Here is a 25,947-nt window from a genome sequence, read left to right as displayed (position 1 = left end):
CGATCTTCCTTTTCCTTCCTAATTTCGTGGGCGCTGAGTTTGCAGACGGATGAGGGAGGGAGGAAGCAGCATTGGGATGAGGGGCTGGGGGAGGGGGCGGAGGAGTGCAGGTTTGGAGGGCGGGGCAGAGCCGCTGCTGGTCGCCGCCAGCACACAGCCCCCTTCCGCCAGCTGCCCACCCTCTCCACCTCCGCCTTCAGCTCCCTCCTGCAGCCTTGGCTGCTAATTTTATCCGCCCCCAACCCTGGCCCGGGCGTTAATTGGCTGCGGTTTCATTAGCTGTTCTCAGCTCAGCAGCCCCCCTCCCCTGGGGACCCCCTGACTGGGGCTTGGAGGGGGTGTGTGCAGACAAGCCGAGGCAGAGAGTCTCTTCTGGAGTCCCCGGGTAAAGGTGCCCACCGGGAAGATTGCAGTGCCCTCCACAGGATTGCCCACAGCCCGGTCGCATACTGAGTATAGGGGCGGATCTGACCCCCGACATACCTGAGAGTTAAAAATCACAGGCAGAAAATAAATACCCGGAGCTCGGGATGCAGCTCTTACCTAGCATGTACAAGGCCCTGCCTGGGTCAGGTACACAAACCAGTGAAGGAAGGATAAGCAACCGGTTGGAGAGAGAGGAGAAGGAAGATGGAGAGGTTCTAGGTGAGATGGGAAGAAGATGGAGTGGTTTCCCTCATCAGGGCCTGTTGGTAGAATCACCCCGGAGAAGTGAAGCTCCAGAGAGACCTCGTGTGTGAGACCCAGGTGGGAGCGCCTGGGGTGGCCATGACCGGAACCAGCAGGCTTGGGCCTCAGTCTCCTCACTTGCAACTCCGCAATAAAATAGCGTGCATACGTGAGAACCTAGATCCTGTCGGTAGCACTGACAGGATGTCTTTCCACGGATTACCCTCCTCTGTCCGTGACTGTGACTCACAAACATTCCTCCTCCAAGGCGCTGTCCTCCTACTCTGTTCCGTACACAGCTGGATGTGTGAGAACAAAATGAGGTGTTGAATGTTGTCACGGTCACCCCTTCCTGGCCCATCAGTCAGGGAGCCCTGTCTCTCCAGGGCTAAGGCACCCCTAGCGTGGCTGACTGTCTACTGAATGAATAAATGCAGAGAATGGCTGCATAGGGCAATGGGTCTCAAAAACAAACAGTGCTTGCCGGAATCCGCAAGAGAGGTTTGGTTGTGTGTCTCCATGGCTGTCTTTAGAGCCATTGACCCAGAGGTTTTAACAAGGTGTCCCCAGCTCCTGGAGAATCTTCCCTTGGAGAGGTCAATGAGTCCCCCACTCAAAGATTTACTCAGATCGGTTTCAAGAACTCGGTGAGCGCTGAGTTCTCATGTAAATAAATCCTGAAATGCAACAAGTATGACGAGGCCAGATGGCTCACTGGGCTCTCAGCTGGATGGAGCAGGTTTGTGAGTCAGGACAACCCACAGGGGAGCATGTTTACATGCAAAGTTTCATTTAATCCCTACCATACACTCTTTTATTGTGTTGGGGGGGGGACAAGGTGTGACAGGCTCACATGTGGTGTGCACTAGCCTCCAGCTTCATATGTAGCTGAGGCTAGCCTTGAACCCCTATTCCTCCGGCCCCCACCTCCTTATGCTGGAATGACAGGCGTGGACCATCACGACTGTTTAATCATGGTTTTACAAGTGAAGAAACTGAGGACCGAGAGGCTATTTTACTGTAATCCTAAAGCAGGGATTTGGGTCTTCTGCCCTTTCAATCACATGGGCTTCCACTGTGTCATAGGTCTTTACCTCTTGGATGTGTCCCTGAATCTCCCAGAGGACCTTCTAGTGCTTGCTACTTGGTAGGCACAAACCAAACAAACCAAAAAGCGCTCGCCTGGACAACTGGCAGGAAAAACAACAACAACAACAGTAACAACAACCGTGAGCTTCAAGACCCTTCCAGGCAACCCGGAGGAACAGAGAAGCGATAAGGATGAAGAAAAACTACAACTCCCAGAAGGCCATTTCCTAGAGGCCCGCGACGCGCACGCGCAGGCAACTCCCCTTTAACTCGGACTTCACGGGGGTATTTTTCTCGCGCATGCGCCCTAAGACCAGTCGGCTTCCGACCCCCGTTAAGTAGTCCGGGCCAGAGTTGGTGGCTGGTCCTCCTGTGACCTCTGGTAGCCATGGTATCCTTCTCTTTGCTCTGCACCACTCGGGTAAGAACAGGGTCTGGACACTGGATGGCCAGTGCGGAGGCCCACCCCACTTTAGTTCCTTGTCGCCAAGTGGGGTCCCCCGGCTGCTTGCCCGCACGTGCTCTGGGGCCTCGGGCAGCGGATGCTGGGACCAGGAAACCCCTGAGAGTCCCGGGCGCACGTGCGGTGCCTGGGCCCCTGGTTGTGGCGGTCAGACGCCCCAGGGTCAGCGATCGCACCGCGCACACGGCTCCGGGTAGAGGTCCAAACCCTGGGTTGGCGATGCCCTAGCGAACAAGTGGGGTTCCCGGCTTCCATGTGCTGGTTTAATTTTTCCCGCCAGCTCTGAGCTATGGAGATGATGCAACCGAGCCTCGGTGCTTTCGTCAGGCAGGGGTCCCGCTGCAGCGTGGGCAGGAAGGAAGGAGGGAGGTGGTGTGTGCGTGTGTGTGAGATAAAATGAAGATTTTGGCTTCCCTCTGGGCAGACACCTCCACTCTGCCCCACTCCCGCCCGTACACACCTCTTTCCAAGAGCTGCTTAAAAGTCTGTTCTGCCTTCGTTGCTCTGGAAACTACCCTTACAACACACAGCCTGTGGCGTGAAGGCCTGTTAACTTGGTGTTGTCTTCTCTCATTGGGGTAGTCTCTTAGGGAAGCCCTGCAGGAGGTCCTCTCCCTTTATATTCATGATATTTTGCCTGCGTGTATGTCTGTGCGTCACATGCATACCTGGGTACCCACAGAGTTCAGAAGAGGGCATCAGAGCCCCTGGAACTGGAGTTACAGAAGGTTGTGAGCTGCCATGTGGGTGCTGGGAGCTGAACCTCTGTCCTTTGTCCTGTACAAGAGCAACAAGTGCCCTTAACCACTGAGCCACCTCTCCAGGCCCAGGAAGGCCTCTGTTCTTGTGCGTGGGGAGACCCTGGAATCCGTGTGTCTCTTCTGAATTTTGGGGCGGGGGCAGGGGGATGGGCTTCTGGAGGGCAAGCTTTGGTCTGTGACCTTGGGGAGCAACTCATAGGATGAGGTGGGGGGAGGTTTGGAGGGAATTGAGTAGAGCCGATCAACACTGCCCTTTGGATAGTGATCTGAACCTTGGCTTTTCAAGGTGACGGTGGGGGTGGTGAGAACTGAGTCTGCTGGCTGGACCAGGCTGCCTACTTAGCCAGAGGGCTGTCTGTACCCATGACTGAGGGTGACTGGGAGAGGTCTGGACAATTTTTAATTAATCCTGGCTCTTCTGCCCTAAGCCTCTGCAGAGATGTGGTCAGCTGGTCTGGATGGCTGCTCGGGCTCAGCACAGCAAGGTGGCCCAGACACAGGCTGGGGAAGCAGCTGGAGGCTGGACAGGCCAGGAGACTTTGGCGGACAGTGACCCTGAGGTGTGGGAACTACTGCAGAGGGAGAAGGACAGGCAGTGTCGTGGCCTGGAACTCATCGCCTCAGAGGTAGGACATGAGGATACGGGTCAAGAGCAAACTGCCACTAGTGCAGGAAATAACATGCCATCTCACTGTCGTTTTCCGCATCCCCCGGTCAGACTCAAGAGCTTTTTCCTGGGCCTCTCCCTCTCTCTGGGCCTTTTCCTCTGAAGCATAAGGCAGGACCAACCCAGTTTGTGGGGCTTGGGCATTAGGGAGCTTCTAGAGTCTTTACAGTTCCGTCTCTTCCTTACCTCCCTTCTTGTCAGAAGAAAGAGGAGACACAGGGTGAGTGGACAGGTGGCCTTCCTGGGGACCACCCGTCATGGCAGCTGAGTTTTGAGAATGCTGCTTCTGGTCCTGCCTCATGCCTGGCAAGGGACCCAGAGTGCACAGAGCTTTTTTTTTATGCAGCCTGTCCCCTCCCCACCCCTCCAGCCTGTGGGCTCTGGCAGGGGTGGGGCTGTGGGAATCCAGGGGAAGGGGCTCATTGCCTTCTGACACTGCCCCCCCCACCACCCCAGAACTTCTGCAGCCGAGCTGCGCTGGAGGCCCTGGGGTCCTGTCTGAACAACAAGTACTCGGAGGGTTATCCTGGCAAGAGGTGAGGGCTAGACCAAAGGGCTGGAGGGCAGCCTCAGGGATGGCATTCCCAGTGGCGGAACCTTCGTCCCGATAGTGTTTTTGGAGCAGTGGCCTTCCCAGGCCTTGGCTTCTGGTCCAGGGTCCTTTCTCTGTGCCCTTATGTACCCTCTCCATGGTAGATATTATGGAGGAGCAGAGGTTGTGGATGAAATCGAGCTGCTGTGCCAACGCCGGGCCTTGGAAGCCTTTGACCTGGATCCTGCACAGTGGGGAGTCAATGTCCAGCCGTACTCGGGGTCCCCAGCCAATCTAGCTGCCTATACAGCTCTTCTTCAGCCTCATGATCGCATCATGGGGTTGGACCTACCCGATGGGGGCCAGTGAGTATGGACGGGATGAGTGATGGGTTTGGTGGGCTGTAATGACATGGGGTAAGACTCAGTAAATGCCTGTCAGGTCCCGTGAAGATGGACCACACCTGTCTCGTGTCCCAGTGGAGAACAAGACCCTAGTACCCAGCTCGGAGCGGACAGAGCATTGAGTGTGGGGCAGACTAGGGCCAGTGTTCCAGGGACAGGCCTGTGGGGGTGAAGCGGCCGGTTAGGTCGGGTTATTTCACATGGAGACCCCTTTCCTCCCAGTCTCACCCATGGCTACATGTCTGACGTCAAACGGATCTCCGCCACATCCATTTTCTTCGAGTCCATGCCCTACAAGCTCAACGTAAGTGTTGTAGGGCCTGGGCACTTGGCCCTGACGGTTGGTTGGTTCTTGGCCAGTGGGAAGGCCCGGAGGGCTGGGCAGCCTTCAGCCTCCGGGAGCACCATCTTCCCCTGTCACCACTTGAGGTGGTTATCTGTTTCTCCAGCCCCAAACTGGCCTCATCGACTACGACCAGCTGGCGCTGAGTGCTCGGCTCTTCCGACCGCGGCTCATCATAGCCGGTACTAGTGCCTACGCCCGCCTCATTGACTATGCCCGCATGAGAGAGGTTGGTGAGGGGCTGGAGATCCAGCTCTCCCCCACCCTGTGGGTGGGCTAGGGGGCTGAGAAGGACAGCAGGGCTGCCCTGCGTATAGACCTGCTTGGGTCTTCCCCGGGCTGAGGCACGTCTCTCTACCTGCCCAGGTGTGCGATGAGGTCAAGGCTCACCTGCTGGCAGACATGGCCCATATCAGTGGCCTCGTGGCTGCCAAGGTGATCCCCTCACCTTTCAAGTATGCAGACATCGTCACCACCACCACTCACAAGACTCTTCGAGGGGCCAGGTCAGAATTGCCTGGGGTTAGACCTTGCTAGGGGACTTGGGGGGATCCAGGGCACCAAGTACAGCTGAGGGGACCCAGCGCCCCTGAGTGTCTGCACCAGCCATCTCCTCTGTCCCGTCACGTGCCATTCATTGGCTCAGATCCCGACAACTCATCTTCCACGTAGGTCAGGGCTCATCTTTTACCGGAAAGGCGTGCGGACCGTAGACCCCAAGACCGGCCAAGAGATCCCTTACACCTTTGAGGACCGAATCAACTTTGCTGTGTTCCCCTCCTTACAGGGGGGCCCCCACAACCATGCCATTGCTGCAGTAGCGGTGGCCCTCAAGCAGGTTGGGGAGCCTTCCCTGGTGTCGGGGGTGCATTGGTCTAGAGGTCTTGTAGCTAAGGCTGAGGCTGATAGACGGGAGGTGGCTAAGGTGGGAGGTGGCAAGGCTGGGGTCACAGAGTCTTATGAGTACAGTACTAGAGAAGGTGACGGGGGCTCCTGTCTTGTCTGCAGGCCCGCACCCCCATGTTCCGGGAGTACTCCTTGCAGGTACTGAGGAATGCTCAGGCCATGGCTGACGCCCTGCTGAAGCGAGGCTACTCCCTGGTGTCTGGTAAGCCGGTGGGTGGGTGAAGGTTTTCGTGGCCTCAGGCAGAGGCCCCGGACTCTCCAGTCCCCGATCACTGTGCCCCTCAGGTGGCACTGACACCCACCTGGTGCTGGTGGACCTGCGGCCCAAGGGCCTGGATGGGGCGCGCGCTGAACGAGTACTGGAGCTTGTGTCCATCACGGCCAACAAGAACACCTGTCCTGGAGACCGGAGTGCCATTACTCCCGGGGGCCTGAGGCTGGGTGAGACCCCGGGTCTGAGGAGGGAGGGGTGGCCACGCACGCGGCCGTTGCCTCGTGACCCTGACCGTGCTGTGCTAATTGTCTGTCTTCCACGCTCTCCCAGGCGCCCCAGCGTTGACTTCTCGGCAGTTCCGCGAGGATGACTTCCGCAGGGTTGTTGATTTTATCGATGAAGGAGTCAACATTGGCTTGGAGGTGAAGCGCAAGACTGGTGAGTGGCCCCAAAGGCCCCCAGCCGAGCGGTGGGTGTCACCACTGTCTCTGCTTCCCCTCCCTGCTGTTGAAGCTCACCGCTCCGCCCAGCGCTCTGACCACCTTTCCACACTCCTGTTTTCAGCCAAGCTCCAGGATTTCAAATCCTTCCTCCTCAAAGACCCAGAAACAAGTCAGCGGTTGGCCAACCTCAGGCAACAGGTGGAACAGTTTGCCAGGACCTTCCCGATGCCTGGGTTCGATGAACGCTGAGGGCCTGTGAATCAAGGCCCACAGACTGGAAGTTCCCCTTCTTTCTGCCTGCCTGGATCATACAAGAGACACCACTGATCCTTCTGGGTTTCAGTGGAGGGAGGAAGGCCTTCCGTCTAGGGCAGAGCCAGGCATAAGCCCCTCCCAGAATCTGTTACCATTTCTAGAAGCCCCCAGCACACACCCAGCTTGTTTTTGAGACAGGGTCTCACTTAGCGGAGGCTGGCCTTGAACTGATCCTCCTACTTCCATTTCCCGAGTGGTGGGGTTAAAGGTGTGCACCATCACACCCAACTTCATCCTCCGCTTTCCGCCCCAGCCCTCTGCCATATCTCAGTGTTACAGACTCTTGCTCTTTCTTGGGGAGGGTGAGTTGCATGCTGAGCCAGAGGAAAGGGTGGGTAGGCGCCATCCTTCCTGTCTTTACCTAATAAAATACTAACCTGCCCAGAGCTCCTATTACTGTGGGAGGGTCCCCTGGGCCGACCAGCATTCGACCCCCTCAACATGTATTTCTCCTCCCTCCCACCCACCACAAGGACCCCCGGGGCTGTAGCCTCCTCTCCCTGTCTCTGATCAGAGCCGACACCAGACGTGATTAGCAGGCGCAGCAAATTCAATTTGTTAAATGAAATTGTATTTTGCCCACGGCTGCTTCTGTTTGATCCCCAGGGACAGAGGAGCAAAGGAAGGGGGGGGGGGGGAGGGGCAAGGAAGGCCCAGGTGCAGGGTGGGAGGGGGTGCCGTGGACGGGAGGCACAGGCTTGGGCAGGAACGCACTGCCTGGTAGAGGCGACCCACCCTAGGCAGGCTGGGTAGCCAGGACGAGCCCAGTCGAGCCTGGGCAGCTGCTCCCCCTAGACCTAGCTCCAAACTGGAGCTAACGTGGGGCCTGCCACGTCGCTTGGCACTCAGGCCCCTGCTTGCTGTTGGCACACGTCTGACACGCTCAACACGTAGCCTGTGCCACGCCCAGTTAGGCGTGGGGGGGTAGGAGGGGAGAGGGGCTGGCCTGGGGCCCTTTGGGTCAACCCCAGCCTCTGCCTGCAGTCTTGACTCCCCTCCCCCACCGTGGGACTCAAGCTGAGGGTCAGAGGCTCTTCCTCTGCTGGGAGCAAGGGAGGGGGGTGGGGGTGGAGCCGCCTCCCCTCTGCGTGGGAATCCAGCCCGTGTGAGCAGAGGCTGAGCAGTGTTGCTAGACTGATGCCCCGGGGTCTAGGGCAGGGAGTGGAAAAAAGCGATTCACACGGGGACCCCCCCCCCCAAGTCCTGCCTCAGAAGTCCGGCCGGTCCTTCTTCAGCTTCTTGTAGTCAGTGGAAACAGCAAGGAACTAGAGAGGGAAAGGAGAGTTGGCGGGGGTCTCGTGTGTGTGTGTGTGTGTGTGTGTGTGTGTGTGTGTGTGTGTGTGTGTGTGTGTGTGTCTCGGGGCGGGGGTACAGTACAGATCTAGGGGCTAGGAGGAAGTGGAGAGGGCCACACTAGCCCCGCGGTTACCTTGTACTGGTCATTGGGGCTCATGCGGTTCCAGGGCTCTGGATTGTTCTTTCTGTCCCAGCTGTAAAGGGGAGAGGAAGGTTGGGGGTCTCTCTTTTGGGGACCAGGACTCAGGCATTAAACCTCAGCATCACCACCCCTGGGGAGGGGAGCACATTCCTCAGAGATTGACAGGCTCAGGGGGCATGTTAGCAGGTGCTGGCTAGAAGCATGATGCCCAATGACGTCCAGCCCAGAGTCCCCAGAGTTCCTGCTCTAGGTTAACCACTTAGAGCAGTCGTGGGAACCAGGAGACACCCTGAAGAGCGGGGCTCCGATGGTGTCCCTCAGACTCCAGGACCAGAGTGGGTAGGTGTTTTGGCCTTGTCGAAGGACCTCTTGACGCCTCTTTGGCAGGATATGAACTCTGGGTGCCACCAGAGACCCTCAGTAGCCCCAGACTGCCACACCTACAGCCCTTCTGGACAGGCATAGAGGTACCTAAAAGCCAGGCCTGGCCAGGAGAGCTGTGTCGCCATGGCAACCCGTGGGGAGCCGGCTGGGATTCCAGCTGCCCCACGTGGCTAGCCGCCGCCAAGTGAGCCTCCAGGTGGTCTCGATGGGAGGTGAGGGTCTCGGGTCAGGCAGCCAACCCTCCGAAATGCTGGGTGGTACCGTGGGAATAAGGACACAGACCGAGGACCCCTTCTAGGGTCACCCATTACCATTCTTCCTAAGCAGTCCCATTTTGCCCCACCCAGGACCCCTGCCTGCCTCCCAAGCCCTGTAGTTACCAGACATCCGGGCTACGCAATGCAAGTCTCAGCAGGTAGAGTCCAGCACTGCCCATGCCCAAGCAGATGAAGCCGATCATTGGGATGAGCTGCGGGAAGAACCAAGTACTCTCAGGGTCTGACCACTACCCAGTTCCCACTCGCCCTGTACGAGCTTTTCTGTCCCTTTTATCTTTATCTGGTGCCACCACCCCCTAAACACCTCCCTTTTGAGAGCGGGACCTGAAGCCTACAGCCACATCCTCTCCCTTACCCTACGGTGATCCTGCCCAAGGTTGATTCCAGGGACATAATGGGATAGTTTACAGAGACAGAATGTGGGTGCCCCTGGGAAGGTTTGGGAGCATTAAGGAAACTAGACAGGAGGCAGAGTTTGGGGGGTCTTGAGAGGTTGGGACGGCAAGAGGGAACTGAGGATCTGGGACTGAACTCACCCCGGGGTGTCTTTTGATCTGCCGGTAGAAGCGGGCCCCTGGACTGGTTCCTGCCATCTTTTTCCAGTGTCTGGTCTCCAGTAGATCTGTTCTATTCCTCCCTCTGGGGTCCCGCCCCCCATGGGGAGGGGTCAACCCAGCCCAGCCAGCCCCACCCAGCTTTCTTCCTCCCAGCAATCCCAGACCCAAAGGAGGCTGGAGTTTGTTGGGGATCCTTGAAGTTTCTCCTTCCCAACTTTCTCCTACTGGTGGTGGGGGGGAGGGAACTCTGGCCCATGAGACACCATGATACTTGGGTCTTGGGGTATCTGAGGGAGGAGCCTCTCTGGCATCCAGAGACTGAAGGGGGATCCAGATGTGGGACAGGCAAGCAGACAGCCCTCTTAACAAAATGGGGGCATGGAGTGTCCACTGGAGGGACCAAGCAGCAGTGAGGGCGTCTGCAGCACTTCCTAACACTCCCAGGAGCTTGCAGGTTCGACCTCAGCATCATGCAGTGGGGGGGGGGGGGGAGGCAAGCCCGCCTTGCTACTTCTGCCCCCCCACCCCCCCATTCTGGACAGTTTTGCTGAGTTGTGCTTGGTTTGGCCTGGAGTCGTTAGGGGTGGAGGATGTAGGTGTGTGAATCTCTGCACTGCTCAAGATGTAAGACCATGCTGGGGCAGTTTAGGGCCTTGAGACGTTGAAAGTAGAGTTCTCTCCAAGGAGGCCACCATATTCATCTCCGGCTTTGAGATCCGAGGAAGAGCTCTGAACGAAGGAAGCAGTCTTGGAAAGCTGGAAGAGATGTCGAGAAAGGGAAGAGAGCAGCCAGCTCAGGTGTATGCTATACTGCCATGGCGGGGAGTCCCCCACTCCCCGTCTTTGGAGGACTGGTTTTGGGGACACGGGAGGTGAGCTCCATCTCCTTCTCACCCCTATATTAATTTCCATCATTACCCCTTCCCACTTAGCTGCTGGATCCTGTGAATCTCCCCCGTTTCCCCCCTGAAGAACTTGTCCTACGGTGGGTACCCGCTGGGCTGAGCTGTGTACCCGCCACTGTCTCCCCGGGGTACAGGGAGGGAGACGACCCTTCCTGAGAGGCCCCTCCCTTCCTTACACACCGATACCTCGCCCGCCCCTTGAGCTGACAAGCTCAGCTGTAATTAGGCTGCGGGGTCCGGGCTCTCCGCCTCCCTCCGGCGGATAATGAGATAAAGTGTCAGAGACATGGTGAGAACAAAGAGACAGAGACTCGCTGAGATGGGGGGGGGGGTGGGGGGGGGTGGAGGAGGGGGACTGATGGGATGTCAGAGCCTGGAGCAGAGCAGGGCCCTTCCGCAGCATTGGCACCTCCGGGGCTGGGCCAGGGAGGGTGTGTCCTAGAACCCCCTAGCCTGGACGGCCGGGGAGTCGGGGTGGGGATGGAGCTAAGTACCAATCCTGAAGCTCCAACTCCAGCAGCTGCCCAGCTGGGCTGCACATCTGGTGCTCTGTGGTGCAGCTGGGGAGCCAGGACTCCGGGAGGGACGCCTGGCCTTTGCTTGATGCCCCTTTGCTGTAGGGCCCTCGCTTGCCTAGTCCTGGTGAGCTGGGCCTGGGGAGACGCAGAGGCTGGCTACCTCCGGGTACCTCCACTGTTTCTCCTCCCTCGGGTCGGCTCCAGTCCGCTCCTAAGCTCAGACTGTCACTGCCGCCCTTGCCTCCCCGCGATCTCTCGACGCCCCATCTGCTCCTGATCCGGGTCTCTGTGGGCCCGTCTCTGAGACACCCCCCCCACACACACACACGCCACCGTCCTGTGTTCCCATATCTGGATCGTGGTCCTCGGGGCTCCGGGCCTCACCCCCACCTCCTTCCCTGCACTTCCCAATCATTCAGGCCACGCTGCCCCAGCAGGTGAGGGACAGCAGGAGTCGTTAGCCGAGGATTAGGCACAAGCCGTGGTCCCAAGGGGACCGGACTCTTCAACTCTAAACCGCTCCCGGATACTAATCCGCGCGGCTGGCGGCGCAGCAAGTCAAATGCAGCTGGGCTCTCCGGGGCGCGCAGACTGGGGGGCCGTGGGTGCGGGCGCCCTCTGGAGGCCGAGCCGCTCTCCAGCTCGGGGCGGAGGTCTCGGGCTCCCCCTGTCGGGCAGCGCCCGCTCTGCAGCCCCGGTGTTAAGTCTGCGCCTGGAGCGTGCACTCGGGTCGGTGCCCAGTGGTGTACTCGCCCCTGCGGCCCAGTTGGTGGAGCCGCTCGGCCTCCACTCTTCCGTCGGAGCCAGAGGACACAGATGGGACGAGGACTCTACCTCGCCAGGTGTGGACAGCGTCCAGGCTCAGGCTGGATCCTCTCTGTGGCCTGGCACACCTGGGGCTGGCTTCATCTCTTCTGCTCCAGGACTACCCGGATTTCCCTCTGACTCGGCCTCCCCTCCGCCCCGGGTCGACGTCTGGGCTTCTCCTTGCCACTCTGCTCTCCACCTAGCTGTGTCCTTCCGTGTCTGTTTCTCTGTGTCTCTCGACAGCCGCTCCTTCCCTTTACACCTTGCTGTGGTCTCTTTGCAAATGCCTGTCTCTGCCTGTCTCTCTCTGCCTGTCTGTCTGTCTCTGTCTGTCTGTCTGTCTGTCTGTCTCTGCCTGTCTGTCTGTCTGTCTCTGTCTGCCTGTCTCTGCCTGTCTCTCTCTGTCTGTCTCTGTCTCTGCCTGTCTGTCTCTGTCTGTCTGTCTCTGTCTGTCTGTCTGTCTGTCTCTGTCTGTCTGTCTCTGCCTGTCTCTCTCTGTCTGTCTCTGTCTCTGCCTGTCTGTCTCTGTCTGTCTCTGTCTCTGCCTGTCTGTCTCTGCCTGTCTGTCTCTGTCTGTCTGTCTCTGTCTGTCTCTGTCTCTGTCTGTCTCTGTCTGTCTCTCTCTGCCTGTCTGTCTCTGTCTGTCTGTCTGTCTCTGTCTGTCTGTCTGTCTCTGTCTGCCTGTCTCTGCCTGTCTGTCTCTGTCTTTCTCTGTCTCTCTCTCTGTCTCTCTCTGTCTCTCCCCCCCACCCCTCCCCATCCATTCTTTAGCTCTATTTCTATTCTGTGGTTTAGAACTGGTCCCTGGGGAGTTGCAGCAACCCCACGGAACAGCTCGCAGACTCCTGGGGGCACTGCTCAGGGTCCCCTCCCCATCACCTCCACATTCCTGTCATCCCGCTGCAGCTGAGGTACTGGAGAGGGCACCCGAGAGGGAAGCCACAATGCCCTGCATCTGCTCAGGAACCCCCGGGGGCCCTTGACCCCCACTGCCACTATTAAGGGCGCTGGGTCCTGAGGCTCTGAGATGATCATGATTGCAGCAGCCAGACAGAAGTGGAGCCAGGAGCCTGGCGGCAAGCAGGCTAGCAAGCGAGACAAAGACGCCCGCGCCATCTGTTTATGCAAAGCGCTCACCACTAGGGACCCTGGTGTCCCCGTGCCTTGCCCAGACCGGGGCACAGGGTCGCGAACCCACTTCTGCCCGGGGCTCCCGCTATGCCTGGGCATCCCCTCCTCCCTGGCAGCCAGAGGGGCCACGGGGCGAGCAGAACAGGGAGGGGGCGGGGTGTTGATGTGATTGGAGAGGACGCGGCTGTTTCTTCAATAATGGATGGAGATGATGCGGACGGCGAGCCGGCCGGGAAAGGGGAGAGGGATAGAAATAGGGAGAGAAAGAAGCGGGGGCGGGCGACTCAATCAGAGGCGCTCTCCTCTCTCTCTCTCTCTCTCTCTCTCTCTCTCTCTCTCTCTCTCTCGTGCACGGGGACGCGCGCAGCGCGGGCGTCACACTGTCATTCGGGTACATGCTGCCGCGCAGCTCACACCCAGGCACACGCCCACGCACTGTCACCGAGACACACACACACACCTGCAAGCAGAGACGCCAGAGCAGCGCGTGCACGCACACGCGCACACACACACACACACACACACACACACACACACACGGCAGTGACTCTTGAATTACACACATACGATCCTGGAGGCACGGACGCCTGCACACCGGGGCACAACCAGTCTCAAAGAGCACACAGACACATCGACGACATGTCAAAGCACGTTTGAAAAGAACGCTCAACACACCTAGCCACCCTGGGACTTACGGCCAGAAATCATAGAAATGCGGGCAGACAAACCGGGCATCACAGACACACAGGCCGACAAAAGCAGAACACATACAGGTACACACGGACCTGGGGCTGGGGTACAGACACACATCACATCCTCAGACAGGCACAGCCCACACACCAGGAGCACACAGAAAGAGACCCTCCCACATGCTTTCAAGGGGTTGCACCCAAGCAAAGGCCCGAGCTGCCATTTGTGCCCTGCGGGGGTCGCCGGGGCAAGCCTTGTTAGCCTGCATTAGCCTAGCCACGTAATGAGGAAGTGTGACAGGAGGTGCCTGGGGCTGTGTGTGGACTCAGAGGCCTAGCCCCCCCCCCCCCCAGCTTCCTACTCAGGCCTTCAGGTTCAAGACCTCGGGCTGTCCCTGCTGCAACAATGCCAACAGGCCCTGACAGCCGGACTTAGCCCAGGAGAGGGAGCGTGATGGCTGGTGGGATACAGGCAACAGCCCTAGAAGATGCCCAGGAGCCCGGCGGAGGTGAGGTGAGGGTTGAAGTCAGGGTCAGCCCCTATCTCACCTCCAGGCATGCTGCCCAGTCAGCTCAGAAGGAGCTCTTTCCTTTTTTCCTTTCTTTCTTTTTTTCTTAGAACCTGGAGAGGGGTGGGTGTACATTGTGTCCTGGACCCTGTAATACCCCGGCCCTTCCTCTGCTCTATTTTCAATTCAGTCTGCTCCTTGGCCCAGACTTATGACCTTTGCGGTGTGTGGCAGCACCATCCATCACCCAGGCAGCTGGCTTGTGGGAGTGGGAGGCACTGGGGGCCAACCAGTGTCCCTGTCATACCTCCTGCCTCCCCTGGGATTGGCCAGGGTTCAACTCAACCGGCAGAGTGCTGAGGGACAGGGTATGATCACCGGGTTCAATCAAGACGCTGTTCTCCACCCCTGGGACCCCAGCACCCCTCCTTTCAGTTAGGCGCAGCCTGTCTCCGGGCTCCTCCCGCCCCCCTTCTCTCGGGCCCTTTGCTTAATTTCCTATTAACTGCTGATAAATCCAATTAAACCGCCGCTCTAATTAGGGACAGCTGCCGGCTCGGTAAGGCGAGGGAGAAGGGGGGGCACCCTGCGAGCATAGGGAGGGAACAGCCGCTCTCCCTGCTCCTCCACACCCCTACACCAACACTGCCGCCCAATGAGCCAGTAAATTGGTTTTGCTTCAGCATTTTTGGGGGGCTCTTGACAGTCCCGGGGGGCGGGGAGGAGCTCAGTTGGTGTGTCCCCCAGACCCTTGATGAATACAGGCAGTGGGCATCCCCATCCTTCTTCTTCCCCTTACTTGTGTAAGGAGACTGACTGTCCGCGTGTTCCTCTCCTGGCCTTCACACCGCCCGCCCGCCCGCCCGCCCGGCTTTCACAAGTGACAGTCAAGGGCAAAGGGAACAAGAAACGGAACCCGCTTCTGCGGCGAGTTTCGTGTGCTTGCCTCTCCTACAACACCTCATCCTTCTGCCGGGGAGGGCAGGGAGGGCTGGCCGTCCCGGGGCCCTCCTCTTCCCAGACCAGCTGAGCCTCTGCCCTCCCCTCCTCCAGCAGCAGATGGTGCCCGGGCTCCCGCTGCCAACCTTGCTAGGCGGTGCCAACCTCAGTCCTGGCAGGCACCCCACAGACGAAGAAGAGGAGCTTCTGGCTGCCCAGCCCGACCCTCCCCCACCCGCTCTCAAACCCAAGACCCCCTCCGCCTGCCCGGCTCCAGCGACCACCCCAAGCCGCTGCTCCGTGGTCGGCTCCTAGGTCCCCAAACTCCTCATCTCCTCCTGCTCCCTCCTGCACACCTTCCCGCTCCTCGCCACCTGCCGCCCTGACCGGGGCCGGCGCATTTGCATATTTGCATATGCAAATGATAACATTTGCATCCGGCGCGCCGCAGGGGGGGTCCGCCGGGCGTCCTCTCGCTGCGTACCTGTCGGGCAGGGCGGGGGCAGGGGCCGCGCGGGAGGGCCGAGCCCCCCGGCCTGGCTCGCGCCGTCCCCCGAGGACTGGAGGAAGTGTTGCCATGGAGACGGCACGCACCCCACCCCCTCCCAGGCCTAGGGTCTCGGGCTTGGTGTCTCCGGCTCTCTCCCCTTAGCCACCCCAGCCCCTCCCCATCCCTCTCTCCAACCGAGATCTCGCATCGCCCCCTGGCGGCCACGCCGGGCTCCGAGCCAGGCTCTGCACCGCCAGGGCTACACGGCCACGGGGGGCGTGGGGTGGCATGCCAGTCCGGCCTTCCAGCGGGAGCCTGGACGAGCCAGTGCAGGCCTGCCCTCTCCCACCAGCCACGGCTTTCCATAACCCGACAAGATGAGGTGGGGCGGCCGGGGACAGCAGTCTTCCCATCCGCAGTTACAAAGACAAACTTCTCTAACTTTTGTCAAAACTTTAATAGATCCGCAACCTCTGACAGTTCGGGCCTCGGCGCCTCTTTATGGGCGTGCACCCCGCCCCCCAGCTCTTGGACGGGCCTCCAGTGTGGGTCTTACTGGGGCCGCCTGCTCAGCGCTCCGGGTATCCGAAGGCCTAGGCAGGGGGAGAGGTGGGAGACAGGCCCCCAGAAACATCGCCGTGCTCCGGCAGGCCTTTCCAACCCTCCTCATCCGGTAGCCCAGCAGCCCCACCTCCGGGCCCGCACTGGGCCCCGCCCAGAACCAGGCCTAGGTGTCTCCGGCCAGCAGGCGCCAGAACCCCTAAATCTCCTCCAGGAAGTCGGCGGGGAACAGCCCCACCTTGCGGCCGGTGTAGACCTTGACATAGCCGCCAGCTTCGTCTCCTTTCTGCACGACGATCTAGGGAGTTAAAGGATGGGAAGGAGCTGAATTACAGCCAGAGGAGAGCAGGGAAGCCGGGAGGGGCTTTAAATGGGGTTAGCGTCTCCCGGGTGTGTGGAGCCGGGAGGTGCGATCAGGCCTGGGAGGAGGTTAGGGCACCCGAGCTACCTGGTCTTTCTTCAGAGTGATCTGCCCAATCTCACGGTTGCCCACAAAGGATCTGGTTACACGGTGCACACGTTCCCCAGCCCGGACCCGAATGATGAAGTTTGGAGGGAAGAATCCGACCTTCTCTCCGATTTTCCCCTAGAGAATGGAGTAGGTAGGCTGCGGATCTCAGGTTCTAGACACCACCCATGGCCCACCTCAGCTTTGGGCATTTGTCTTACCCGCCACCACTCCTCATTGGAGTCATCAATGACGGTGATCTTCTCCCCTGGCCTGGGACAGGAAGGAGAGCTCTCTGGGATTTACATGCACCCACCAGTTCCTGGCTGTGCTGCTGTCCCAGCTCCAAAACAGAAGCCCAGGGCACCTGCCCTTCTCCATTCCCACAGGGCACCTGCCCTTCTCCATTCCACAGAGAGCTCATCTCTTACTCCTCCGTGCTCCCCACACTCCCGCCTCCCTGGAAGGCTTCTCACGGGAAATCCAGATCATCCTTCTCCAAGGCTTTGAACCGGTACAGAGCCACAAAGTAATGAGACTGCTGGAAGCCGGGCTGCTTGTGCTGGGGGATGAAGGGGGGCGGGGTGAGTTTCCCGACTCCTTTACCAGCTCCTCCAGGAGGGGAGTTCATTGAACGGGTGGAGGGCGATGGGAAGATGAGGGCCGGGTTTGTACAGGTAGAAAAGTCTTACTCTGTCATCTGGTGTTTTCTTCTCAGCCTTCTTGTCTCCTTCTGCATTGTTTCCTTGGATGGAAAATACAGACCGATGGCTTCTGCCAGTGCAGGCATCCACCACCCCTTCCCTTGTGCTGGAGGACTCTCACCCTGGGCCCAGCCTTTCCCTCTCCACCCTTGACTACACTGATGACTCTGGATGGAGAGGGGTGGTACTCACTCACCATCCTGGGACTTGCCTTCCTCTGGTCTGGCTGACTCTGGTTCCTCCTCCATCATGGCTGCCAGAGGCTGGAGGGGACACCACAGTTAGAGAGATGCTGTCTTGGGAACCTATGTTTTCCCTGCTTCTCCGGGCAGGCCAGAGAGTTGTAGGACAACAGTATCTGAGCACTAGAAGGATACTTGGAGAAAATATTAGTCCCGCCACCTGCCTAATACAGGAATTTCTTCTGATATATGCTGGTGCGTAGGCTAAGTGCATTGTGCCAGAATACAGCTAATGACAGGAAGTTCACGACCTCACAATACAACCCCATGTGATTTTCCTTTTTCAATTCCTTTTATTAAGCCGATATCAGCTTCCCTCTTATCTTTAGTTATTTGTCTTGGGGCTTTAAATGTGAAAAACAGTCTCTCTAAATATCTAAGGACAGCAGACAAATCCTTTCTGGCTTCTCTAATTTTTCAGTCCCTGCAAATCACCTCTATGATCCAGATTTCAGGCCCTTCATTATACTGTATGATTAAAAATACTCCAATGTATGAGAGAGGGCACATGGGGGGCACTGCAGTTCTCTCTCTCTCTCTCTCTCTCTCTCTCTCCCTCCCTCCCTCTCCCTCTCTCTCTCCTCTCTCTCTCTCCTCTCCCTCTCTCTCTCCTCTTCCCTCCCTCCCTCCCTCCCTCCCTCAGTTGTTTTGAGGCAGAGTCTCAGGCAGCCAGCTGTCCTCAAACTCCTTATGTGGCCAGAATGACCTTGAACTCCTGCTCTTCTGGCCTCTAGCTCCCACATGCTAGGATTAGAGGCATGACTACCTTACCTGTCTGGCAACATAGTTTTCACAGTTTCCTTTTAAGAACAGAACCTAAGAATATGGATGTTTTTCCTGAAACAGTCTTGTAATTCATAGTTCAATTGACTGGAACTTGCCATCCATACCCAAGCTTTATATCAACTACTCTGAGATCAGATTTCGTTGTTTCCAGAAAGTTTTTTTCCACAAGTAAATTTTCTCTTATGAAACTTCAAATTATTATTATTATTATTATTATTATTATTATTAATTATTTTCAAGACAGAGTTTCTCTGTGTAACAGTCCTGGCTGTCCTGGAACTCTGCCTCCCGAGTGCTGGGATTAAAGGTTTGGGCCACCACTGCCCAGTTGAACTTTCAAATTATTAAAGCCAGGCAAGGCTGTGCATGCCGCCAATTCCAGCACCAGGATGCTGAGGTAGGAGGATTGTGAATTCAGGGACAGATTGGGTGATAAAGCAAGTTACACGAAGCCTGTGCTACATAGCAAGACCTTTAGAGCAGAATGGAACAGAATATGTGTCAGAGATGTAGTTTAGTTGGTGGACTGCTTGCCTAGCATGAAGAAGCCCTGGCTTTGATCCCAACCATCACACAGAGCAGGTGTGATGACACATATCAGTAAACCAGTACCTAGGAAGTGGAGGCAGGAGGATCAATGTTCAAGATCACCCCAATGATGCTGGTTTAGGCCACCTTAGACCCTGTCTCCATAGACAGGGGCGGGGCTTGCTGGAGAGTGGTGAAGAGCACTCGCTGCTCTAAGATTTATTTATTTATTTATTTATTTTAAAGATGAATTTATTATGTACACAGAAGAGGGCACCAGATCTCATTACATATGGTTGAGAGCCACCATGTGGTTGCTGGGAATTGAACTCAGGACCCCTGGAAGGACAGTCGGTGCTCTTAACCTCTGAGCCATCTCTCCAGCCCCTATTTACTGTTATTTTATGTGTATGAGTGCTTTGACTGCATATATGTCCGAGCACCATGTGAATGCCTGGTGCCCACAGAGACCCCAGAACTGGAATTGCTTTAACTAACATCATAAGGTTGTCCAGGGGGAAATTAATCGCTTGCCCAGGCCAACCCACTCTGGCCTTACCAACCTGGTATCTCTATTGTAAAAGACAGGGGGACTGCCCTTGACCAGGAGTAGCTCTGTGCCTCAGTTTCATCTACAAGGTGAACAGATCACACCAGATGACCACCAAGGACACCTGCTGGCTCCAGAATCCTCTAGTTACCTGGAATGACAAATTCTCTTGCCCAAATGCAAAATGCACAGATCCTGCCCGTTGCCCACAGTGCCAGGCCGGGAACTTAGCCTTCTGTGGCCCTTAATCGCCAATTTTAGAGGGGAGTTGAGGAAGCATGTTCTGTGGCTGGAGTTTGTTTTTCAGTGTTGGGTATTAAACCAGGATGCCTTACACAAATACTAGGCAAGCACTGCACCACTGAACTATATCCTCAGTCCTGTGGCAGGAGCCCCCCCCCCCCCCCCCCCCCCCCCCCGTGAGGTGCATAAAGTGCTAAAAAAAAAATCTAGTTTCACACAGCAATGTTTTTCTGTTTGGTTATGCTGCACCATCTGGGGGCAGAGGATCCATAGCTTCTATTAGTTTCCCCGAGGGGGAAATGACCTGTCCCATGGAGCTCCTGCCACGGGCCTCTGTGGTGACATGCGGTGCTCACATTTTTCTTATCTGCCTGTCCTTTCTTCCGTTCCTTGTTGGCCATGATCACCCCGACGCGCAGGGTCTCAAACACAGGGTCGTTGCGATTGGCAGCGGCTAGTAGGATGGGAGGAGAGGGAGTCTATTACTGGGAAGGCCGAGGAGGGTTTGGAGGGAGGGCCCTTTCAAAGGACATATGGGAGCCAGTGGATACGCATGCACGGGGACTTGTTAGGGAGTGGAGATGGAGAGGACAGGGAAGGGCCAGCTGTGGAAGACCGAGGTCAGCAGTCTATAAAGGGGTCTAAACACCACTAGGAATGCCCTGTGACGGGACCCCTTCCAGCAGAGTATTATACTGCTGGCTTCTGTCCTGCTGGGTGGCATGTGTGCAAGCCGGGTGCTACCACCAGCACATTCCTTTTGAACCCATACTCTTCATGGAGTTTAGCTTCTCTGCCAAACACATTTGAGCACATTTTCAGCGAACACATGTGTTTTCTTTTTAAAGACAATCTCACCATGTAACCCTGGCTATATGTGGAAATCAGGGAGCTCTGCCTGCCTCTGCCTCGTGAATGCTGGGATTAAAGGCGATGTTATCACTGCAATCTCAATGAATATACTTTTGAAGGTTGCCAAATTAGGAACTTGTCCAGGGGGTATCTGTAGCTCAGGGGCTGGCCCTGAAACAGGGTGAAAACAGGCTAGCAGCCTTGTTCTTGCTTAGAAATGGTTTGAAAGGGACAGACTATGGTGTCATTCCTATCTCTACCTCTGGCTATTTGTGGTCCTCACTCACTCATGTCTCTAAAATGACTGTAAAAATACTAGGCTGAGGAAGAACTATGGAAATAGAACGATTCCATTTCAGTCTTGACTTTCCAAAGAGGCCGTGTGGAAGAATCTCTGAGACTTGCCCACTCCCTCAGGTCCGAGACGGGCACTTACAGACACAAGCATACTGCTGGTTGCTGTAGAGTGGGGAGCTATAGGCACGACGGAAACCTGGAGGCTGTAGGATGGGATGGGGAAGCATTAGAAGGAGCAAGGTAGGGTCCAGAATCCCCTCCCCCACGAGTACTCAGCCCTTCTCAGAGTATGGGATAGGCTGAGAAAGAGAAAACAAGGTGATGTGTGGCTTTAGGGGCCAGCAAGTCATTGATGGCCTGGGTCTCCTCTTCCACGTTCTTGCTCCCCAGAGCAAGCCTTGCTACTCACCATCTTGCCGAAGCATCTCTGCATCTCCACGTAGGACTGGCAATGTTCATGGATGTTGGTTTTGCAGTTCTTACAGCGGAGCCCAAATTTGTTATTGACTTGAAGGGGAGAACATTTGAGTAAGGTTCTGGATTCCCATTGTCCTCTGTACCACTGTGGCTACTTCAGCTCTGATGGGCCTGCCCTCTTCTGACACCCTACACTATCAATCCCAATGTTTTCACAGGGTGAATCTTGCCACAGTGTGTCTGTGCAAGACACAGCTTTCCTAAGCCCTCTCCCACCTCACAAGCCTTCCATCTCACTGTCTCTACTTTCAAGACTCACGCACAATCATCCGGGCACAGACATCACAGAACTTGGGCTTCTTGAAGAAGTGATCTTTGAACTTGTGGGGCTTATCATTGACAAGCTTAGGAGGTTCTGGGGGTGGTTCCTCCTCCTCCTCCTCTTCCTCTTCTTCCTCATAGATATAGTAGATGGGCCCACCCCCGGCCCCGACTGCCTCTCCATTGGCCTGGGGCTCTGGGGGAGGCTCCATCTCTGTTGTCTCTGGAGGGCCCTTCTTGAACATCTGCTTCAGGCGTTGTAGCTGAGGGAGGGGGTGAAGGAAACTGAACGTTAAGTGACGCCACTTGTTCGTTTTCCTGTCATGGGAAAGCAATGTCCCTGGGTTCGTGGATTGGGGCTGCAGGGATCGGCTAGCCCAATAGCAAACGAGCCACACACAAGTGGGGTCTACTCAGTTTTCTTTACACGTTGTGAAGGCTTCCCAGCCCCTCCGACAGCCCTGCCCCCAGTGACCAAGGGTCCAGACTCACCCCACTTTGTGGAGTCTCTGATGGGAAGGGGGGCTTAGGGGATTCCGGTACCTCCTTCTCTGTCATCCTGCAAGAGGTTGGAGCCCACTGAGAGCTAATCCCCGACTGCCTGCACGCAGTGGGGTGGCCCTCCAAGGGGAGGCTTTGGGAGAGACTTGGTTCAACAGCCTTTGGTAGATGGTTGAACAGATTCTACTGAGGTCCAGAAAAGAATGTCCAACAGACAGAAGACTTCTCAACCTATCTTTCCAGGTCAAGCAGCCCCAGAGTCTACAAATCCAACGCTGCTCAAGGCTGTTGGCTTCTAGGTTCTCCTGTGGCAGTGGCTTTCAATCTTCCTAATGCTGCAAAACTTTAACACAGTTCCTCGTGTTGTGGTGACCCCCCCAACCATAAAGTCATTTCATTGCTCCTTCATAACTGTACTTCTGTTGTTACGAATCGTAATGTGAACATCTGATAGGCAGATCGGACATGCGACCACATGAGAACCACAGTCCTACACATACTCATGACTGATGCAATACACACCTTCTCACGGCTTCAGGTGTTCTTGTCTACATGTATGAAGGTGTGTCCTGAGATCTGCCCTCCCCTGCCTCGCTCCTGAGCCTTGGGGACCTTGTGCCTAGTTCTGTCCTGGCCTGCCTCAGGCCTCTGCTATTTTGGTTTTCAGAGTAATATGAGCCTTTCCTTCCCTTACTACTCCATTCTCTGGACCCCCCACCCCCACCACCTCTCCAATCTTGACTCATTCTGAAGTAGAACAATTTCACTTCGAAAATTCAAACTACTCACAGATAAGGAGAGCCAGGAAGAAGCCGAACAGACTCAGGAAATGAAAGGATGAGGAAGAGACAACTTACTTTTGAGACTCCCTAAGTCAGATCAGCGTGGAAAGAGGGAGTCCCTAAGACCTTGATGGTGGTGCTGGGGGAGGGCTAGTCCTCTTCCTCCAGGGCTAAGCCCCCAGTACCTTCTGGACTCACACCAGCTACTCAGACAGTATTGGTCGGCCTCCTAGCCTCTCACCGTGGTGGCAGGGCTGAAATGACAGGGCTGGAGGACCGGAGACAGCTGAGGACACAGCTGACGGGCAGAAATTGGAACCAGGTCTGGGGCAGGGCTGGACCCTGACTCCTCCCATCCCCCCAGAGCTGCTCTTCTGAGTTTCTGCTGAGCTGCTTAGCACTGGTTCCTCAGGAAGGGGCATTTCCTACTTAACACTGCAGTACCCTACCCCACTCCAAGTACTGGGGATTGAACCCAGGGCTTTTGCCATGCTAAGCATGTTTCTGACCAGCAAGCTATCACCCTACAGAAACGGGCTTCTGTTCCCCATACTCACTCATGTGATTTTAGATGTCTGAAGGTGAAGTCAGGATGACTTCCCCATACTCTCCCCTTAATGTTAACATAACCTTTCCAGTTCTACCTTCCCTGGGCTTAGTCACTTTCTTGGGTTTTGTTTCCTTTGGTGGGGGGAAGGGCTTGTTTTTTTGAGACAGGGTTTCTCGTGTAGCCCTGGCTGTCCCAGAACTTGCTCTTGTAGACCAGGCTGGCCTCAAACTCTAAAATCAACGATTAAAGGTGTGCACCTCCATGCCTGGCTAATCCCAAAACTTTAGGCCAGGCAAGGGCTGGGAGCTGAGGAGAGGCTGACTCCGAATTCAGTTGGCCATGCATTCTCATCTCCAGCTGAGCAGAGTGGTGTACTACTTGACTCCTTTGTCCTCTAAAATTCTATCCTTAAGGAAAAGAGAATATACGAGTTACTGAAAAGCCGGTGGGTGGTCAAACCCAAAAGCTATGGGGCTGGAGAGATGGCCCAGCTTTTCACTGAGGACCTGGGTCGGTGCCCAGCACCCACACACTGGCTGTCTGTAACTCCAGTTCCAGAGGCTCCACACCCTCTTCCGGCCTCTGTAGGCATCAGGCACAGACACAGTACACATACACATACATGCAGGCAAAAACACTTATATACATAAAAAAAACAAATCTTAAAAAAAAAAAAAAAAAGCGAGTTGGCACCAGAGGTCTAAGGAACAGATGAAAATTTAGTTGACCCTGAAAACGTTCCAGCTGCCTGTGGTCTTTCTTCTGAGTGTGTGTGAGTGCAGGTGTGTGTGGTCTGGACAATGCTTGCAATCAGTTCTTTCCTGCCCCCTTGTGGGATCCAGGGACTGAAGTCTACTAGGCTTGCACACAAGCACCTCTACTGCTATTAACCAACCTCACCAGCCCACAGCTGCCTCCTATAACGAGGTTATTTACCTTAAAAACTACATGTTGTGTATTTATTGGTGCATGTCCCCTAATGTGAGTGGTGACTGAAGGACACTCACCCAGGGTCAGTTCTCTCCTTGTCCTGGCATCAAACCTGGGTTGCTAGGCTTGGCCGTATGCACCCACTGAGCCATGGTGGGGCCGTATAGCGAGTTTTTATCATCTGTAAATGTTCCCTTCCCCCATGAGAACTGTATACTTTAGAAGTTAAAAACGGCCAAGCCTTATACTCACACATTTATTTATCTATTCATCTATTCATCTATTCATTCATTCATTCATTCATTCATTATTTTCAGTCAGGGTTTCTCTGTGTAGCTTTGCGCCTTTCCTGAAACTCGCTCTGTAGACCAGGCTGGCCTCAAACTCAGAGATCCACCTGCCTCTGCCTCCTGAGTGCTGGGATTAAAGGGATGTGCCACCACTACTTGGCAGTTTTAACCATTTTAATTGCAATTCCATCTCTCAACTGATAGTCCAGCGTAGGAACTGAAAGGCCAAGGGGGTGGCCACATTCTCAGAGATTCAGCTTTCTCTATTCTGAGGGTATCACATGGCTGCAAGATATTGGAGGACAGCCAAGGCAAGGTTGTAATTGAGTGTAGATTTTGTTTTTTTCTGTGTTTTCAGAAAGTCTCTATGTAGCTCTGGTTGTTCTGGAACTTGCTATATTCAGGATGGTCTTGAACTTAAAGAGTTTTGGCTGTTTGGTTTCTGAGCACTGTAATTAAAAGAAGTTATGTGCCACCATGCTCAAACCCAGAGTCCTGCCTCTACGTGCACGCGCACACGCACGCACGCACGCACGCACACACACACAGACATATACACAGAGAAAAAGGGAGTGCTGGATGGCTCAGAGCTGTCGCACTGAGATGGCCTGAAGACTCTCCAGTCAACTCCACCTTGCAAGTGGTGACTGGTTTTCAGCTCTGTTAGCTGCATGGGAGTAGGTAAGCATGCTACATTGACAGAGCTTGGCACTGCAAGTTCAGCTGGTTTTGTTGTAAGTAACCCCCACATGTTTCTGCCAAGAACCCAATCCTCTGCTCGGAGAATTAAAGGTGCAGTTTCTGCATCCCTGAAGGGTGTTTCAGAAGACTAGATGGACAGAAATGAGGCCAGCATCTCGACCCAGTTCTGGACCATCTCACCCAGCTCCGTAGCAAGGATATCATGAGTAGCAGAATTAATGGGCAAGAAGAAACCTCTAATGTGGATACAAAGGCCCACAGCTGAGGAGCAGTGTGCAGTTTGAGAACCACAGACCCAGGCATCTATAAGAATGGTGTACAGGGAAGAGGAGAGGCGAGAAGGAAGAGGTTAGGGAAATCTATGTGCACACCCTAGGGAAATCATCCTAACATACACAAGACCCTCCCAGGAGTTGTGGAACTGGGCTTACTCAGAGCATCAAACCCAACCACACCAGTCGTCAACAGAGAAACAGTGATTGATGTCCAGTGACAGGTTTTTGCTTTTTTTATATTTATAAACAAAACCAACCTCCCCCATTTAACTCCCCGAACAAACAAAAAACCAGATTAAATAAAATGTACAGTGAATACCACCCAGCAAACATCTGTATGTGCACTTGAATACTGTGTCTGTTACTGTGGCACAAACCTCAAACAAACAATATACAGTGTTCTGGGGAAGGAGGGGGTCCCAAGTTTTAACTCTGTGGGGGTTTGGGGAGATGAGATGGAGGAAGAGAGTGGGGAAATCAATGTACTTTTCTTAATTCTGTCCATATAAATATATTC

The 25,947-nt window shown here is 55.6% G+C and overlaps 3 protein-coding genes across 3 annotated transcripts; 1 reads left to right on the top strand and 2 right to left on the bottom strand.

Moving 5' to 3' along the window:
* Window positions 1-2,021: 2,021 nt before the first annotated feature.
* On the top strand, window positions 2,022-7,188 carry Shmt2 (serine hydroxymethyltransferase 2). The gene is made up of 12 exons (XM_036170092.1): window positions 2,022-2,179; window positions 3,411-3,608; window positions 4,106-4,185; window positions 4,346-4,546; window positions 4,808-4,889; window positions 5,035-5,157; window positions 5,295-5,434; window positions 5,601-5,766; window positions 5,937-6,036; window positions 6,120-6,275; window positions 6,379-6,486; window positions 6,613-7,188. The coding sequence occupies exons 1-12, from the start codon at window positions 2,147-2,149 to the stop codon at window positions 6,738-6,740; spliced, it is 1,515 nt and encodes a 504-aa protein (XP_036025985.1). The 5' UTR covers window positions 2,022-2,146; the 3' UTR covers window positions 6,741-7,188.
* Window positions 7,189-7,355: 167 nt separating this feature from the next.
* Window positions 7,356-15,589, bottom strand: Ndufa4l2 (NDUFA4 mitochondrial complex associated like 2). Its single transcript, XM_036170093.1, has 5 exons — window positions 15,446-15,589; window positions 9,443-10,219; window positions 9,009-9,097; window positions 8,236-8,296; window positions 7,356-8,071 (listed from the first exon to the last, which is right to left on the bottom strand). The coding sequence occupies exons 2-5, from the start codon at window positions 9,497-9,499 to the stop codon at window positions 8,015-8,017; spliced, it is 264 nt and encodes an 87-aa protein (XP_036025986.1). The 5' UTR covers window positions 9,500-10,219; window positions 15,446-15,589; the 3' UTR covers window positions 7,356-8,014.
* Window positions 15,590-15,903: 314 nt separating this feature from the next.
* Stac3 (SH3 and cysteine rich domain 3) lies at window positions 15,904-22,272 on the bottom strand. The gene is made up of 11 exons (XM_036169466.1): window positions 21,893-22,272; window positions 21,399-21,663; window positions 21,072-21,169; window positions 20,802-20,865; window positions 19,870-19,967; window positions 17,361-17,427; window positions 17,153-17,205; window positions 16,937-17,022; window positions 16,682-16,733; window positions 16,461-16,598; window positions 15,904-16,310 (listed from the first exon to the last, which is right to left on the bottom strand). Exons 1-11 carry the CDS (start codon window positions 21,956-21,958, stop codon window positions 16,212-16,214), a joined length of 1,086 nt encoding a protein of 361 aa, XP_036025359.1. The 5' UTR covers window positions 21,959-22,272; the 3' UTR covers window positions 15,904-16,211.
* Window positions 22,273-25,947: the final 3,675 nt, after the last annotated feature.

This window comes from Onychomys torridus, chromosome 20 (assembly GCF_903995425.1).
Source record: "Onychomys torridus chromosome 20, mOncTor1.1, whole genome shotgun sequence".
NCBI lineage: Eukaryota > Metazoa > Chordata > Mammalia > Rodentia > Cricetidae > Onychomys > Onychomys torridus.
The sequence above is the reverse complement of the archived record's forward strand: the minus strand, read 5'-3'. Positions and strand labels throughout refer to the sequence as shown.